Source organism: Aythya marila (genome assembly GCF_965140915.1).
Source record: "Aythya marila genome assembly, chromosome: 7".
Taxonomy (NCBI): domain Eukaryota; kingdom Metazoa; phylum Chordata; class Aves; order Anseriformes; family Anatidae; genus Aythya; species Aythya marila.
In genome coordinates, this window is record NC_139048.1 from 8,033,013 (window position 1) to 8,050,081 (window position 17,069).

A 17,069-nucleotide genomic window follows, 5' to 3' on the forward strand; every position below is an offset into this window, starting at 1 on the left:
ATGAAAATATCTATTCCCTACCATCTTCCTATTACCATTCTGACTCCCTATGAGCCAAACATTTACTTTAAAATTACTCTGACTGCATGGGAGCCACTGTGTATGACCTTTACAGGTTTCTGCAGTTCAAAAAATGCATGGATATTTTCTTCAGGTGGAATCTTAATCTTTAAAGGTTTTTCTTTTCTTTATTATATATATTAAAAAAAAAAAAAAAGAAAAAAAAAAGTTTATATACTCTGTGATATGTTTGTTCCCTTCCAAAATCTCAAGAAGAATGAATTACTTCTTTTCCTACAGCTCATCAAATGTTTTGAACGAATAAAAGTTATCTTTCTTTAAGCGGTATTTTCTATCTCATTTTAAATGTTCTAACTATAATTTACTTAATTAAGTATGATAAGGGAAATGGAAATTAAAAAAATAATAATAATCTCAATATCTACTTGTTAAAAATCACAGGGAGACTATTTTTATTAGGAAATAGAATATCTAGACATCTGTATTGTGTTAAACAGTTACCAGTAGATGGTGTCTTGGTTTCTGGAAAAGAAAACCCTATACAATTGGCACATCAGTTACAGGAGCTCTTATCTCAGAAATTTAAATTATACACCAATTAAAACTATGCATCATTGAGGACTAATTATCTCTTAATTAGGTGTTTTGCTTCCCTAAATCATCAGCTAAACTATTAACAGTGCTTCTGCTTTCTGAGAAGTAACAGTTATGTCAACTATGTTAAATATTTACAGTTGAACCCATTTCTAAGGTGATTGAAAAAAGAAATGTATCAGGGAAAGTTATGAAGTTAATGTTTACATTTATTGGAGTGGTCTAGAAGTTGGCACAATATGGCTAGAAAATTCATTCAGTTGTATTTTAAGAAAACAGAATTAGCAGCTCTATTGTTATTTGTTAAAGAAATAAAGGTATAATAATCAGGAAACAACTCCTCATTTTAGTAATACATCCAGATATTCTCAGGATTCATGGAAAGTATTTTGGAAAAAGCCATATAGGATTTGGTTACATTGCATTTTTGGAGAATGTTACACAGTCTTGTGATTTATTGTCTATGCAATTGGCCTTGCAACTGCAGGGAAATAAATTATAGATATTATAGAGGTACAATTTCCAAAGGCAAGAACCAGTAGGTTTGTGGTATTGTATTTGATTAACTCAGGAGAAAAAAAAAAATGTAATCATAATTACCATAACAGTGCCCATTTGGTTAGTAATTTTTGTCTACTTTATTTAATGCAATAATTACACTTTTAAGATATACCTGTAATAATGCAACTATAACACAGAAATTTTAGTAATGGTCTCTAATGTGTTTAAAAACAAAATGAAGTTTAGTTTTAGAATCTAGTATTGAAAGGAAATTCCAAGAGACATAGCTATCTCCACACTGCTGCCCCACTGATTACAATTTCAATATAATTTTGAATTTCTTCTGTTAACGGAGTCAGGTTTTTTAACCCTAAATCTAGAGTAAATACTCTATTTAATTTGAATTGAGAAAGAATGAAAAACATATTTTCATATATTTTCATCAGATATAAGAAGCAATCCTACATGAGATAAAAATCTGAATTTCCAGACTTTTTTTTCTATAAAACAAAGTAAATGTTTCTAGTCTGTCGTGCCCAGAAAGGTAATCAGATAGCAGAATACTGAAGTGCAAATGTACCAAATGTACCATACAGCCATATGATTTGCCACTGAAAACTGATTCTTTATATCTACATCCTTGTACCCTGGTTCTGCATCTTTTACTACATGACTAAAACAATAATAGCTCCTAATAGAGGAATCCATAATTATTTGTTCTCTTCTCTGTTTTATTAGTCTGATAAGCAGATATTCTAGGGAAATATTTTTGGGGGAGACACCAATAGTAAAACTTTTTTTAAAAAAAATCTTTTAAATGGCTTTAAGTAGGGCTCCTAAATGAGAGTTTCCACTGACATTGACAGCATCCTATAAATACTCTTTCAGAATTATTGTCAATCCCAAATTTTGTTTGCCTATAAAGCATCAGTATCAGTTGCACTCAAACATGTCAGAAGCTTACATAAACCTACAAGGATCTAACACAAAAGCAGATTAGCTTTTTTCTCTGCTTTTTCCACTACAAGACTCTCTAGGACTTTATAGACAGACAATATATAAAACCTGACAGAATATTACAAAAATTTACAATAACATTATCTTCCTTCCAAATCTCTTCCAAAGCACTACGTACTACTAAACCCTTTGTCACCCAAATAACTTATTTTCTACATTCAGATAAAGAACTTTTATCTAGTCTTGTGGTTCTACACTCTTGCGTCTGGCCCTGCAATTTCACATCACTTCTTTCAGATTGTAGGGTGAATATTATGTGGTCCCTAACCTGAATATATTAATCTCCTTGCCTTTTAACATCCAACTCTCTTGAGAATTTTCATAAAGATGTGTTTATTGTTATAATTAATCCTGATGCTACACAGTGATCGATATCATCATCCTTATGGAAAAATGAAGCTACGTATATATGTTTATATTTTAGACTATACCTCAGTCGTCTAAACTCTTCCTTGTCCAAGAATGCCAAAGGATGCCTTCTCGTCCTATTCTCTAAAAGAATTTCATACTCCTTGCTGAGCCCTATCTAAATGGTCATCTGGAGGATTTCCTAGGTGTTTGTTCTCGATACACTACTTTAAAACTTCATTTTAAGAAGAATCTTATATTTACTGTAATAAAACATCAAAGTCATTTTGAAAGCTAATGCATCCACTTCATCATGAACATACCTGTTTAGTGTTTCAAGATTTATAGTGTCTTCACACATAGCTATAAGCAGCTATTCAGCAACCTCCATGAAAATCATTAATGAACTTAGAAATGGAATTGTTAACCATAAATCACAGAGATTAGATTTTGGTATGCAGTCACTAATGGGAGGATGTAACGTACAATCACAGCCAAATGTAGACACATACACATTTTCCAAACAAAGATTACAGAATCATGAGCTCTGAAAAATTTGGTAAGAACTTAAAATACAAAAAGCTCTCATATTAATTTGTTGATTTTGTAATGAGGGTTGTGCTACTGTTGTAAATTCTGATGGCAGTTCTTGACAAGTTTTACTTATTGGAGGTTTTACAACAGTCTACATCACTCATGAATGCATAAATATTCAAAGTGAACTCCAAAACAAAGAAAATTGAAATAAAACATACACAGTAAATTTTATTACAAAGGTAGATAGGCTTCTTGATTTACATTAAACCCCTTCTTCAGTTGCTACAGACAGGCTATTAAAGGGTGAAAGAAAATCAATTCTGAAACAGAAGCCAGTAAACTTAAAAAAATAATGGTTTCCTCTTAAAAAAAAGAAAATCCCTTGTAAATTTATACATGAAGTAGTTTTGATGATTTGTTGTGCGACATACAAATAAATGTAAATCTTCACCATAATTCATTATTATATTCTTGCATAACACAAGGTGCCAAAGATATTTTCTCAGAAACAACAGTGCAGAAAAATAGAACCTAATGATGTGCTACTAAACCTTGCAGTAAGCTTGTTTAATTAAAATACTTCTTTAAAACACATTTGGGCATTCTCAACATACATCATGTCTAACTTCATTGTAAAAAATAATTATTCTATGCTACAGAAACATGTAAGGGATAAAGTACTCCATGATCAAAAAGGAAGAACAAGCTATATTTTCCTCTATATGCAAACCTAAACCTGACTTTGCCAGGCAGTTCTTTGCTGTTGATGTTGAACCTAGTAATTTAAGCTCACCCCCTCTCACCCCTCCCCAAATAAAAACTATGGCACTTGTGAATGTTTCATTTACACATTAAAGAGGAAAGGAAATAATGACTAAAAAGACTTATCATTATCTTCTGCTTTTTATAGAGTTGTGTTTTTTTTTTTCTTAAGTCTTAGTAACAGCGTGAATTATTCTTAGCCACTGTTGAGCTACTCAAGTTAATAACTGACAGCTGACACACTCTGATGGCACAGGTAGGAAGGATATTAAGCAGCTGTAATAGCAATGGCATCCCCTGCACCAAGGCAACAGAAGCTGCTTTAAAACTGGCAGAAATTGCTGCTCAGGCACAAGGTGAGATCAGTTATAAAAAAAGTATAGATGCATGAAAGCAGCTGATCCAGAAGCAGGAATGCTATCCTTCAGGACCATGTATGTCAAGCAGACAGCCAGGACAGCATTTTAAGGGTATTTGCTTGTTTTGACACACACTTGTTACTTTTCCAAATATGGGAACTACTGATGAAAAAGAGGAAAAACATGTTACCACCTGCTTACAATAAAATTAGTTTCCTGAGACTGAAGAACGCACTGTTATTATTAATATTAGCGCAGCTGTCAGAAGCCCAAGCTTTGCCCAAGCTTTATGATTACTGACTATTTCAGGGACCCGTGACCATTATTAGGGGTGGTGGCTATGACTAAGTTACCTCTTTTAAATAAATGCTACAGCCTTTAAATTCCATTACCATTGGAGTTTGAATTACATCTACTCTCAAAATAATACATATATATATATATATGTATTGTTATATACATATATATAAATAAGCAGAAGAAAATGATGTGTGTTTTTTTGTTGTTGTTGGTTGGTTGTTTTTTGTTTTGTTTTGTTTTTTCCCGCATATACTCTGTTCGCAAATCTAGCCAATTTAAGATGACTGCATTTTCTGATGGGGTCCTATTTAACAGAGAAACAAAACATTGGCACACCATAAGGGTCGGGACTGTAAAAGATGTGTTACTCACAGAACTCAGACTGTCAAACACAGGGAGGTTCAATCTGGATGAAAAATTATGTCCCGTTATTTGGACACTTGAACTGTCTTATAACAAAGATATTTTTTACAGACATCTTCTGAAAGATGCATAAGCTACTTATACTGTTATAGTCCACGAAAGCCTATAACAGCTATTCTTACGTGTCATCCATATTTTCCAATCCACTTCTGCAATACAGGAAATGGAGATATGTGGCATACTCTTCCAATAGTTCAACAGGAAAATATCCAAAATTTGTGTGCCAGTATAGAACGACTACTGAATTCTGAGAAAAAAATGGTCGCTGTTCATGTTGCACCTGGTAAGAGTGCTATTTGTGGAAACAGCTCTTAGCCAAAGATGTCCTATATCACCAGTTTTCTAATGATCATTTATGCACCTTTGCCATATTTCTGCTTCTCCTTTGATGTCAAGGACAAAAAGATCTTATAGCTAAATAAAATGCTTTTAGCATCAGGAAATTTAAATGCATTTTCCCGAGTGTTGCAGAGAAGCAATGTTACTGAGAATGCACCCAGCCATTATGGATGGAAGAGAGGGACACTGAGTAATGGGGATATAGAGCAGAATTTTACAAAGTAAATATATATTTTTTTAAAGAGAACAGAACTTCATACATAGTTTCTATGTAGTTTCTATGACTGGTAAGTAATTCACTACTACCTAGTGCTGAAGATTCTGAGGTCACTAGGATCACCAGTGACAAAACCAAAATGGGTCACTGGGTAGTTGCTGATTGAGAGTTATCTCACACCAACACAATTCAGGAAGTTGCTGCATGGATACAACCTTCACATATGCTTTTTTTCAGAGTCAGAAAATCACATTTCAAAAGAAGATATTTTATGTTAGGATCACCAGGGATTTATTAAAGTTTAGAAAAAGAATCAAAAATTGCTGAATAGGTAACACATAATAAAAGTATCTGAGGAAGCAACTGTAAGACACTGATCCAAATAAATAACTGCATGCTGGGACACAGTTTTCTTTCTTGTACATGTAAAAATAATGAAGAGAACTGAATGCAAAGATGGAGATAGTATAGGTGACTTGGACAGGAAAACAGTTCCTTCTGCTATAGAAAATGCAATGGTAAGAGCAGTAATTTTAGCACCCAAAGCCAAACCTTCCCAGTGAAAGACATAAATAATCTTAACTCCAGTGCCAACATAGCAGGCATAAAAGAAGAGTGGTGAAATTCATATGAACACAACTTGAAATATCAATTACAAGGGAAGTTAAGGTCATGATTTCTGCTTCCTTAAGAACTCATTCTTTATATAATCTATTTTTTACAAATCCTAAGGAATAAAGTAGATACAGGGGACTGGTACTCAGATTGTATATGAATCATGTTAGATGTGCTGAAGAGAATTTTTAGCCCTCTGCTAAACTACTGTGTTATCTTACTTATTCATATGAACAAAATACCTCTCTTGAAAGCTGCAATGATTTCTTTAACTCTAACAGGATTAAAGGAAACCTTTAGTGGTGAATTGATATAAATTATCACTATGCTTTTAACCAGCATGTTATGACCAATGCAGCATGTCTGCAGTCATTGAAAGAACTGCAACACAAACAGTTCAGAGTTTAGACCATTTGTGAATGGGCCAGCATCCCGTGATATCCAAAGCCCTGCACTGGAACACAGGGCTAGCTGTCTAATCACCACAGAAACATAAAGGTGGCTAATTCAAGAACATGAATTTTCAAATGGTCTAGAAGTTCTTCAGAGACCATCTAGAAGAGTTCCTCATTCCTAACCAAACTCTATTTCATCATCAGTATCTTGAACCTCCCAAAGAGCCCTGTCACAGTAACGTCATTTATGTAAGGATTATCATCCTCTAAATGGATGTTCTCTGATATGACAATAGACTGACTGCAACCACCTTTGTGAACATGAAATGCGCTTACAGATGTAGATGTAAAAGGTCATAGGTATGAGAACTGTGAGGTGATGTAGTACTAGTCTTAGAAATTACAGCCTCTGGATAGGAACAACCCATTACTTCCTTCTCTTAATCTTAAATCCTAGGAAGGCCAATAGATTTTTAAAAAATCTACTATATAGAGAATCATAAACTTTACATAGAAAACTAAATTTGTGTTCTCTGAAAAGTTCCCTACTCCATTTATCATTTGAAAACCTTATCTGTTGACAGTGTACCAAAAATAATAAATTAATGGGGATAACATGAAATTCACTTATTTCCTTGTAGAACAACAAATCACAGTATGAAAATGTTGAAGGATAAATAACAATCCTGTCAATTTAGGAAGCCAAATAGAGAGGATAATATCACAGTCCTGAAACTTTGTTTCTGTAGCTGAAACTTAGCATTCTTTTTCCTCAGCATAAAATTCAAGTGAATTCATTTCTAAGTGGAAGAAGTTTTTAATGAGAAATTAACAGGGCAGAAAAGGAATATAATACTCAAGCACCATCACCTGAGACCAAAGAATTTCTACATTCCTCAAAAATAAATATAAAAAAATCTGAGGCAACTGTGGCACATAAGGAAGCAAATCAAAAGTCTGACATAAAGAAAAGAAGAAGGAATGGAATCATTGATTAGGGATTCTCTTTATCAATCATTAAAACACACTGCTATTAGCGTGTTACGCTGCAAATAGCAACAGCACAGGAAGGAGCTGCAATCTGCCAACATCTGACAAAGATTTGCACATCTTAAGAATACATCACCTTAATAATGGTAGTCTTGTAATGATGATAAAGGTATCTTCCAATCTTATAGATGAAAGGAGTGTGTAAAGCATTTGCAGTTTAAATTGTTTCATGAGTCTGTTTAGGAATTTGGCATTCAAACTTGTTTTGTCCTTAGAAAGTGGGATTGGTGGATGGGAAAGATACCCCTAACCTCAGGGGTTTTATGCATAAATGTTAACTAGTACATATATAAGTGTGAATAAGTTCTGCAAATTTATCTTTGGACACCGTGTAACATATTCACAGATATCTTTCATGTCTGATTATGAAAAGCCTAGCTATAGCCAAAACTTGGTCATCCAACATTAAAAGCACTTGATTGATACAGGGGACACAGTATTTACAAATACAGCTATAGTAATGGTAATTAAATGGTAATTAAAAATATTTCTGGAACTTCTAGCAAAAAATAATACATCACTGTATCTTTTTTTTTTTTTTTAGTCTGCCACACATTCCAGAAAATATTAAAAAAATTGATTCCAATGAAGTCAAAGAAGAATATAAATTCCAATCACATACACCTAACATTAACCCCGAAGTATGTAATAATGCACTGCAATGCAGACATTAAACCTTTTAAGGTAGTACGAGGCTAATAAAGGTAATGATTAGTGAAAGATTACAAACAAATATCTAGGTATGTATATACGTAGATACTTGTACGTCATCACATCACATGATGACATACAAGTTTCTGTGTACAAACATATTTATATTTTTTTATGTACACATTTAAAGGCATAAGATATCACAAATTTACATGTATGTTCAATAATGTTAACTTCAGACTTAAAACTGACAGCCTAAAGTCTATCTCATTTGAGAAAGGAAGAAGAAAGCCTCTCAACCTCCAAAAGTACAAACATCATAATGTAACTCCTCTACAAAGAAAATACTATGTAATATTATGCAAATAATACTATTTGTACAATTGCTTTACAAGTGAAATTTAACTTCAATGCAAAGCTAAGATGCCTACATCTCCATAAGCACAAAACAACTGTACTAACCTGTATTTTGATTGGCCATGAAAAATTACTGACATAGACATAGAAAGTGATGTTTGGGTTGCTCCGAAAGTTAAATTTTTCACAAGAAAAGCTGTCTCTGTATTCCTTAATATTAGCCTTAGAAACAACAGGAATCTCTTCTCCAGATATTGTTCCAGCTAAAAAAAAAAACAATAACAATAACATATGATGTCCTGATACAGGACGTCAGAAGAGGTATCTCTTCATATACGTACAGAGAATTTATGAAAACTCTTACTCTGGTTTCAAAAAATCATGAACGAAACATAAAATTGATAGAAGTTACATGAACTTTATTCTAAAGTTATTATGGTCAGCTAAACAGCTAATATAGTTTATTCCAGTAATTTATATTCCATTTCAATAAAAACTCATAGGTTCCTGTTGACTAAATTAAAATAAAGGAATAAATAGAATTTGAAAACTGTGGTATGTTAAAATACAATACAGAAATAAAATACAGAAATACATCTAAGAAGAAATTTATGAGTTGATGAACCTTCATCAGACTCTGAACCTTCAGGTTTTTATTTTTTACTTTATTACAATTTCATTGAAGCATCATGCTTCTCCTTGGATGTATTTTCAGAAAGTCAATAGAACCAATTCAGAGAAACTATCTAAATAAAGCTTTTCTTCCTTGCTATTAAAACAAAAAGGAGTAATGGGGCTGAAAGTTGGAGAAAAATAGATAAGCAGCTCCTTTTATCAGCACACACAGACGAACTTTATTGTTTGATATCAATGTTAAGGTTAATAATTAAATTTTTAGCTTGAACACTGAAACAAAGAAATTAAAATCTCAGTCTCTACAGTAGTTAAGAAAGCAATTTATCTTAATTAAAATCACAGCATTTCATAACACTGTCATTTAAAAAAATTAAATAGACTACAAGCTTTTTCTACCAAAGTCATTTTAATTGAATAGGAGAGAAAGTTAACATATTAATGAAGCTTTGTTCAAATTGCAAATTATCATCTGAGCTTTAAATAATATAATTAATAATGGCATAATGATAATGGCAAAAGAATACATTTTGTAAAGTTTTATTATCAAAATCAGCAACAAAGAGACAATTGGGTTAAAACAGCTTAAGGGATCATGAAATCATATGGGAAAAAGACATCATACCTAAATTCACCCTTACCTGTAGAGCCAATAGACCATGTAATATTGAGGTTGAAGTTGTTTGATGCATTAATTGATATATCCAAATTTTTATTTGACTGGATACAAAAAACAAGATAATTGAAGTTAACAAAATGTATCAGAATGTATTTGAATATATTGAATGTATTTGATCTGGTGCACAGAACCAAATATACAATCATCTACCATTTTTCAGCTAAAACAGACACTCTAATATACAGTCTTCCAAGACAAAGGCAATTGTCTCTTTTGCTTTGATAAGAATAGGTCACAAGTAAGAATACAATTTCACCAGTTATCTTTTCAGATTGCAAACCACATAGTGAAATAATTGTCTTTGCAAAACTAAATAAAAAAATGGTATAAAAATACATTTCAATTACAATTCATAAACAATCTTTTTCATCTACTAATAAACATTCCTTAACTAAAGGGTATGCTTCTATAATTCATCTCAAGAAGATACTAGAACTTGTCATTCATAGGACTAATAATAAAATAAACCAGCTGATAAACATTTACAATTGATCTGTGCTCATTGATCTAGCATTTAGAAATTTTTCTCACCAAATGCACAGGAATATTTTCAGTTTCCAAAAAGATTTGAAATATTTCTAATACTTATAGACACTTTACAGACTTTTCATTATGATAAAATATAATGGAAATCTCAGTCATGACTCTTCAAAGCTTGTCTAAAATTAATCATATTTTCTTACCTGCTCTGGATTTGCTATAAAGTTTATGGCAGTGTGATGGCGATCATCCTCTTGTAATAAGCTGAAGGTAAACTGGTAATCAATCAAAAGGCTGTCTGTGGACAAAACAGAATGCAGAAATAAAATAGATTCAAGTGTGCATACATTAATAAAATGTTATGGAAGCACTTAGAAATTCACTGTTCACTTTTATTTTAAAAAGCACAGGGTAATCTATAAGTCAGGTATATTCATATGACATTTGTACTACAAATTTTTCCTTCAAACTATTAAAGAAACAGAGGCAAGAAACTGCCATGCTATTTCTATCTGTTCCATTTCTATCACTCAACATCAATGGTACTCCTCAATGACCACCTCAGGTTGGCTTAAGTACAGAAGGGAGAAAGGACCCAAGCCATGCTTAACCCTTCCTGAAATGAGAATAAAATGATTGCAAACAGTTGGAAGACAGAGATTTTGAGCCATCCCATGGTATTCCTGAAGATGGACGAATTAAATTAAGTCTTAGCTGGGTCATAGAAACAACTCTAGAAACAACTGTAAAGGAAATTTCTGGAAATTTCAGGCTGAAGCAGGTTTCCAGCACCTCTGTAATACAAGAAAAAGAACCCATCAACACGGATTACTGTTGCTGATATTCATAGAGGGGTCATGGAGAATCACAGAATACATTGTTCAGGGCAATCGGACAGTCAAGATTCACCAGAGTTCTCAGAGAGTTATTATATAAATATATTATATTTATTATATAAATTGTGTTGCAGTTTAATAATCCTTGTACAACAGGAAGCAGAGGTGGATAGGGTGGATCTTGAATGCTCTGTTACAGGGCCAGATATCTTCAGATCTAACAGAATTCTTTGACCAATATGGCCTTACAAAGATCAAAAGATTCCAGTTTTTCCTCTGTTATGGGAAATAAGGAGGTGCCTTATAAGTGTAAATTTACATGATTCAGATTAGTATTTTCTATTTGTGAAAATATGATTAGACCAAAATTATCTTTGATACTAGACCCTAGTGAATAATTCCGATGCCCTATTTTAATCCCTGTCTTGATAAGATTGTACTAGCCACCAACACCACTCTAGCAGAGCATTACAAATAATAATAAAAAAGTGATCATAAAATCAAATCAGTAAATACAAAGAGTGACAGATTAATTCAAAAGTGGAAAAAAGCAGTGTCAGCCTTTTGTTGGACTCAATAGTGTGCTTACTGCTGACAATCACCTTTTCTGTTGCAACACATCATCTGAAAACATACACTCTTGTATCCCATGGGAAGTCTGACACAGAAGGAGAAAAAAGCTTACTGATCAATGAAATGTGAATGCAGCCCAATTTATTGCCCTAAAAATTGAAGAAAGCTTTAACTATTTTTTTCAGAGTATGGAAAGAAAATAAGAGAAGTAAATGAAAGGAATTACAGTCACCACATTTCAATTAATCAAATAAAAATAAATTTTATCATCAAACAGATGCCTTAGACAATGAGTTTTGATTAGGTATTTCAAAGCTTATGAAGGTGCAAGATGAATATATATTTTTTAAATAATAATTTATTGATAGTACTCTACACTTCTATGACTATGTAAATAAAATTAAGAAAGCTTCAGTGACTTTTTTAGTAACAATGTGACATATCTATGTAGTAAGATTATTATTATACCTATTACACAGTAACAGGACAACAAAAGATAGGAAGTAGAGACCGATCCCTATTAAAAGGATTAATAAATCCTTTCATAATTATGACTTGTATGGCCGAAGGCCTGCAATAATTTGTAAATATGTTAAAATGTGATTTGATTAGCCTGGGATCCATGAAATACAAATAACTGCTTTAGTACAGATCTTTGCAAATTGTTGTAAATATATTGTGGACTAGCACCACAGCATGCACTTCAACAGATATTCTGGTTACTACAAAGACTACATGCAAGTAGGCCTTCAGGACATGGTATGGTATGGTATGGTTGATTTCTCACAATACAGAGCAAATTTTTAAATGCCATGGTTTTTCTCTAAGCCTAGATTGTGCCCTCTCAGAGATGCAGAATGTCAGCCAAAAACCAGCAGTGATATATGTTTAAGACATCATAAGACAAAAACAAGATTAGAAACATGACTCCTGTCACCCAACCATAAAAAAGAAGCACTTGAGTTTTAAAACTTAAGTCATTTAATCTTTAAAAAAAAAAAAAAAAAAAAAAAAGTTTTTTTCCTGTTTTTAAACATTTTTTTTTTCCTGTTTTTAAACAAATTAGCTAACTAAAAGCAACAACTAAACACACCCCTCTGTTTTACATGCTAAAAGCCAAGGAGTTATGAACATATCTTCCAATGATAAAAGATGTTAAACTAGAGAGATCGCCATAACTTTACCATCTGTAATCACCCCACCACCACCACCACTTACTTTTAGTCACAAAACAATTGAAATAATAAATCATGAAAAACAGAGTTGGTTATGCATAGCATCTTTTACAGTCAACATGTCCCAAAAAATTTTATGGAGCTATCAATTAGCAATCACTCCATTACTAGTAAGTAGCAGAGACGGTTATATATCCCATGCAGTAGCTGTTATCTCCATTATACTACACAGACAACACTTGTGATTCTCAAAAAGACTTCTGAGCGTAGATACACAGACCTTCAAAGGTGCCACAGCACCTTTCACTTATGGCAAGCCAGCCTTATAAAGTGGGAAGAGATTTCCACTATTCAGAAAGAGCACATTTCTGAGTACTAATGAACACAAATTATGAAGTTTTTATTTCACAGAGACCTGCAGTAGAGGGCAACAAATCATCAAACCTATCTTGAACACAAAGTGGATGCTTGCAAAGTAGAACTATGTATCTCTTCACAGATGATTCAAATTCAGGGAAGATACCTGGAATGTACAAGACTTGAACATGACAAAGAGCACTGCCTATTGCAGTTACATGACTCAACAGTGCAAATTAAAGAGATGATACTACGAAAAGACTTCTTTACATCTTTCTGAGGACTGCAAAAGTATGCTGAAGAAGTTTCTTTTTCCTCACAGCTTGGAGAAAGGTTTATTTTCATAGTAAGGATTCTTCTGGTTAGTGAAAACTTTGAACAAGATTTGCCTGGATCTATTCTTTCAATCGAACATCCCACATACCTGTATGGCTCTAAAGCTAGATTTGATTAGAGTAAAAATTGGAAGAACTAATTTAAGAGGAAATTCAAAGTGAGAGTAGAAATTAAAAGGGACTGTAAAGAAGTCACTCCTCTACCTATTGCATCTGCATCTTATTCTAATTCCTCCCTCTCCTCCAGGTTTCACCTTCTTCAGACAAGAGGCAGAACAAACAACTTTCCTTTGCACTGTCAAGCTCCATCCTGAACATAAACCCCAATAAATAATCTATGTTAATGCAGTGTAAAAGCACATAAACAAACTAAGCAGTTACTCAGTACATCACACCATGTTTCCCAATTCATAGTGCCATTCAGTCTAGACAGCTTATCTTGTATATATATACAAAATTTAAAGTGAAATGTAATTGTATAAGTATGACTTGTTCTGAATAGTTAAATGTACAAATAGCTAAATGGATAATAGCTGTTTATAGCACACTTAAATAGCTATGTAAAGTACATTCAGTACATATTGTTGACATATAGTTCCACGTATTTAATGTCAGGAATTTAGAGAAGCCTTAGATTGTACTCCATATATTTTTCTTTGTCCTGTAAACTTTGATCAAGCCGACCATAAGTATTTTTACCCTTTAAATAAACATGAGACTTTTCATAAGTGTTTCTGTTTATAAAGACACACTCACATGTAACAGATTGATTCAATCAGGAAATAAATCTTTCACAGCTATACAGAAATTAAGAAATTTCACTGCATTTACATTGTAGCACAGGATGAAAACAAAAGCAGAATACAAATAGTAAACACAATCACCTGCTATATTAGCAACACCTGATAAAAGCAATATTATAATTTTCAGCTGTCTGATCTATACAAAGTTCCGAGTCATTTCAAAATCTGATGAGCACTGAAAATAAAATAAACAAATGCAACCAACATTTATGTAAGAGATAGAATTCAAAATATCATCAATGACCATTAAGTTTCAGAACTTAAACATTTAAGTTAATAGAATGATTTCAGTTAATTATAGAAGAAAATCCTTGACTCTCCAGAAGTACAACTGATACACTGTTTTGTTTTGATTGTGGTTTCATTTTTCCATAAGAAAAAATGAAGTTAAATTTATTAGTTTTTCTTAGGATATCTTCATTTTCACATTTTTTTCCATATGGATTTACACTTGATGATTTAAACAAATAATTTTTTAAAAATCTAGACAATGAATCCCACCTTTGTTCAAGACACATTTCTTCAATCTAGATTTAATTCTCAGCACGTTTTTAATTCACAAAGTGTTAATTAGCTATAATGATTTTCTAAAGAGAGCAAGTAGTTAACTATGTTGACCACTGCATAGATTCTCCTCAGAACTATGGAAAAATGTTAATGACATTACAGAATAACTGTTGCATTCTTTTATTTTTAAAAAGGGAACAAAAAGAATTTACCTGAACCACATCAGCTTTCTAACAGTGACCTGTTTTTCTACAGAGCTCCAGTCTTTTGGAAATACTATACAGTAGACTGTTTCATTTTAGTTTTAGATTGTTTCAGTACAATGTTAATATCCAACCTTTATTTTTCTTTTTTCTTTTTTTTTTTTTTTTTTTGCAATCAGCCTTCATCATTACATTTTCCCACTTAATATTTTTGAAATAAAAAATAAATAATTGTTGTTGCTTTTTTTTTTTTTTTAATGTATGTTCAGAGTTTCCCCACACCAATGGTTGAGAGAAAGTCACTGAGACATTACCACATAACAAAAGTAATCCTACCACTTCGAGCTGTAAAATGACTGTAAAATGCCTTGCATGTTTGGTCTGCAGTCCAGACCTTCACGTCAAATCTGATACAAGTTACAGGCGACTCAAGCACCAGGCAGAAAGAATTTAAACAGCCACATACTAGGGTATAACCAATAACTCCCCTGAATTTCAATGTCTAAATATTCAGGAAATATTCCTGATGAAAATGTTCTTGAGGACCTAGAAATCTCCTACACAAATGCATCGAGCCCACATCCCACCACCACATGCTGTAGTTTGAATCTACAAGCTTGAGTCAAAGGTTCTCAAGCAGCCAGCCCCGTACTCAGCTATGAAGCTCAGCTACTGCAGAGTTCAGCCACCACGTTGCTGCAGCACAGCCTCCTCTTCAAAGATCTCAACATGTTGCATGCTCCCTTCTTGTTGGTAGTATTAAAACCAGCTCTTCCCATTTTTCCTAGCAGGTTGTGTGCCACTGTCATCTTAGTGTAGGCAAGGGAGGAGCAGCAGCAGGACTCAAACCTCCAGGGAAAAAGGATTCAGTGTGCACGCACATGGAAAGAGGTAAGAGTAAGTCAAATGACACAGGCATTCAGCAGGCAGAGGGGAGTCCTATAGTCTAATTTCTGTTCCCAAGCCCACTCCTTCATTTTGTATTAAAAAATCCGTGAATAGATGAAGATTAAATAGATGAAATAGAAAAAGAACGTTGTGAGCTAAGACCACAATACAATCCTGACATCAACGGTCAAATATAACAAGGTCTTATGGTTATTGAGCCTTTTCTTACCTCTATTTTGAATTTTTCAAAACAATTTACCAATTTTATGGTCAAAAGAAGTTACTAAAATCAATTCAAAATGTCACTAATGAGCACATGTGAGAACACAACAATAATTAGGCAAAGAAAGTCATTTGATTAAATGAGAAAATAAAATTTCAAAGCAACAGTTTAATCCTAATATTGCTGTTAATTTTCAAGACAATGTTCTCTTTCTGACAGCCGTAACTTTCAACATGGCTAATATGGCTTAATATGGGAGTTTTATGCTCACTTTCAACAGGGAATAGACCTATTCTGATACTCAAGCTTTTATATTAAAAGAAAATTGTGTTTTCTAAAATGCCAGATTGTTTCCAAAAGAACAAAGGCTGGACAGAAACATTTAGAGATTTTAGTGAAGTTTTACTTCACTATTTCTGAGTGCCACTAAAACACTTTAAGAATATATAATTATGATATTCTTTAAGAAAATGGATATGTGTAATGTAACTTAGTGATAAAGTTATGTACAAAAAGGTATGTTAAAGAGGAATATCAAGACTGTAAAATGAACCACTACAATCAAGGTTGCCTGTAAATTATTTTTGGGTGAGCGCTCACCTAATGGGCAGCTATTCAGCACTTAGTTCTATGCTCAGTACTCAGTGCTAGACCCATGCCTCATTTACTACACACTACACAAACCCTCTTCTAAAGACCGAATTAATTTCTAATGTGGCTGTCTATAGTATTCATCACTATCATTTTCAAAGTTCTTCAGAAAAGTTAATGAATTTGTTATAACATTACTGTGAGATGAGCAGGCACTATTAGTCCCATTTTATTGGGCAGGAAATGAAACAAAAGAGACCAAGGACAAAAACAATTATCAATTGCGAGTTGCCAATCCAA

General features: G+C 32.9%; 1 protein-coding gene across 5 annotated transcripts in view; it reads right to left on the reverse strand.

Moving 5' to 3' along the window:
• Positions 1-17,069, reverse strand: part of ATRNL1 (attractin like 1) — a 490,952-nt gene that overhangs the window by 276,742 nt on the left and 197,141 nt on the right. For 4 of the 5 annotated variants that reach the window (XM_082764804.1, XM_082764803.1, XM_082764806.1 and 1 more), the window contains exons 22-24: positions 10,482-10,576; positions 9,761-9,839; positions 8,592-8,749 (exon numbers count right to left, since the gene is read on the reverse strand). In XM_082764804.1, coding sequence (XP_082620930.1) covers positions 8,592-8,749; positions 9,761-9,839; positions 10,482-10,576 — 332 coding nt within the window. Of the gene's footprint in view, positions 1-8,591; positions 8,750-9,760; positions 9,840-10,481; positions 10,577-17,069 lie in introns of those variants that run through there. The other variant, XR_014317912.1, reaches the window with a different exon arrangement.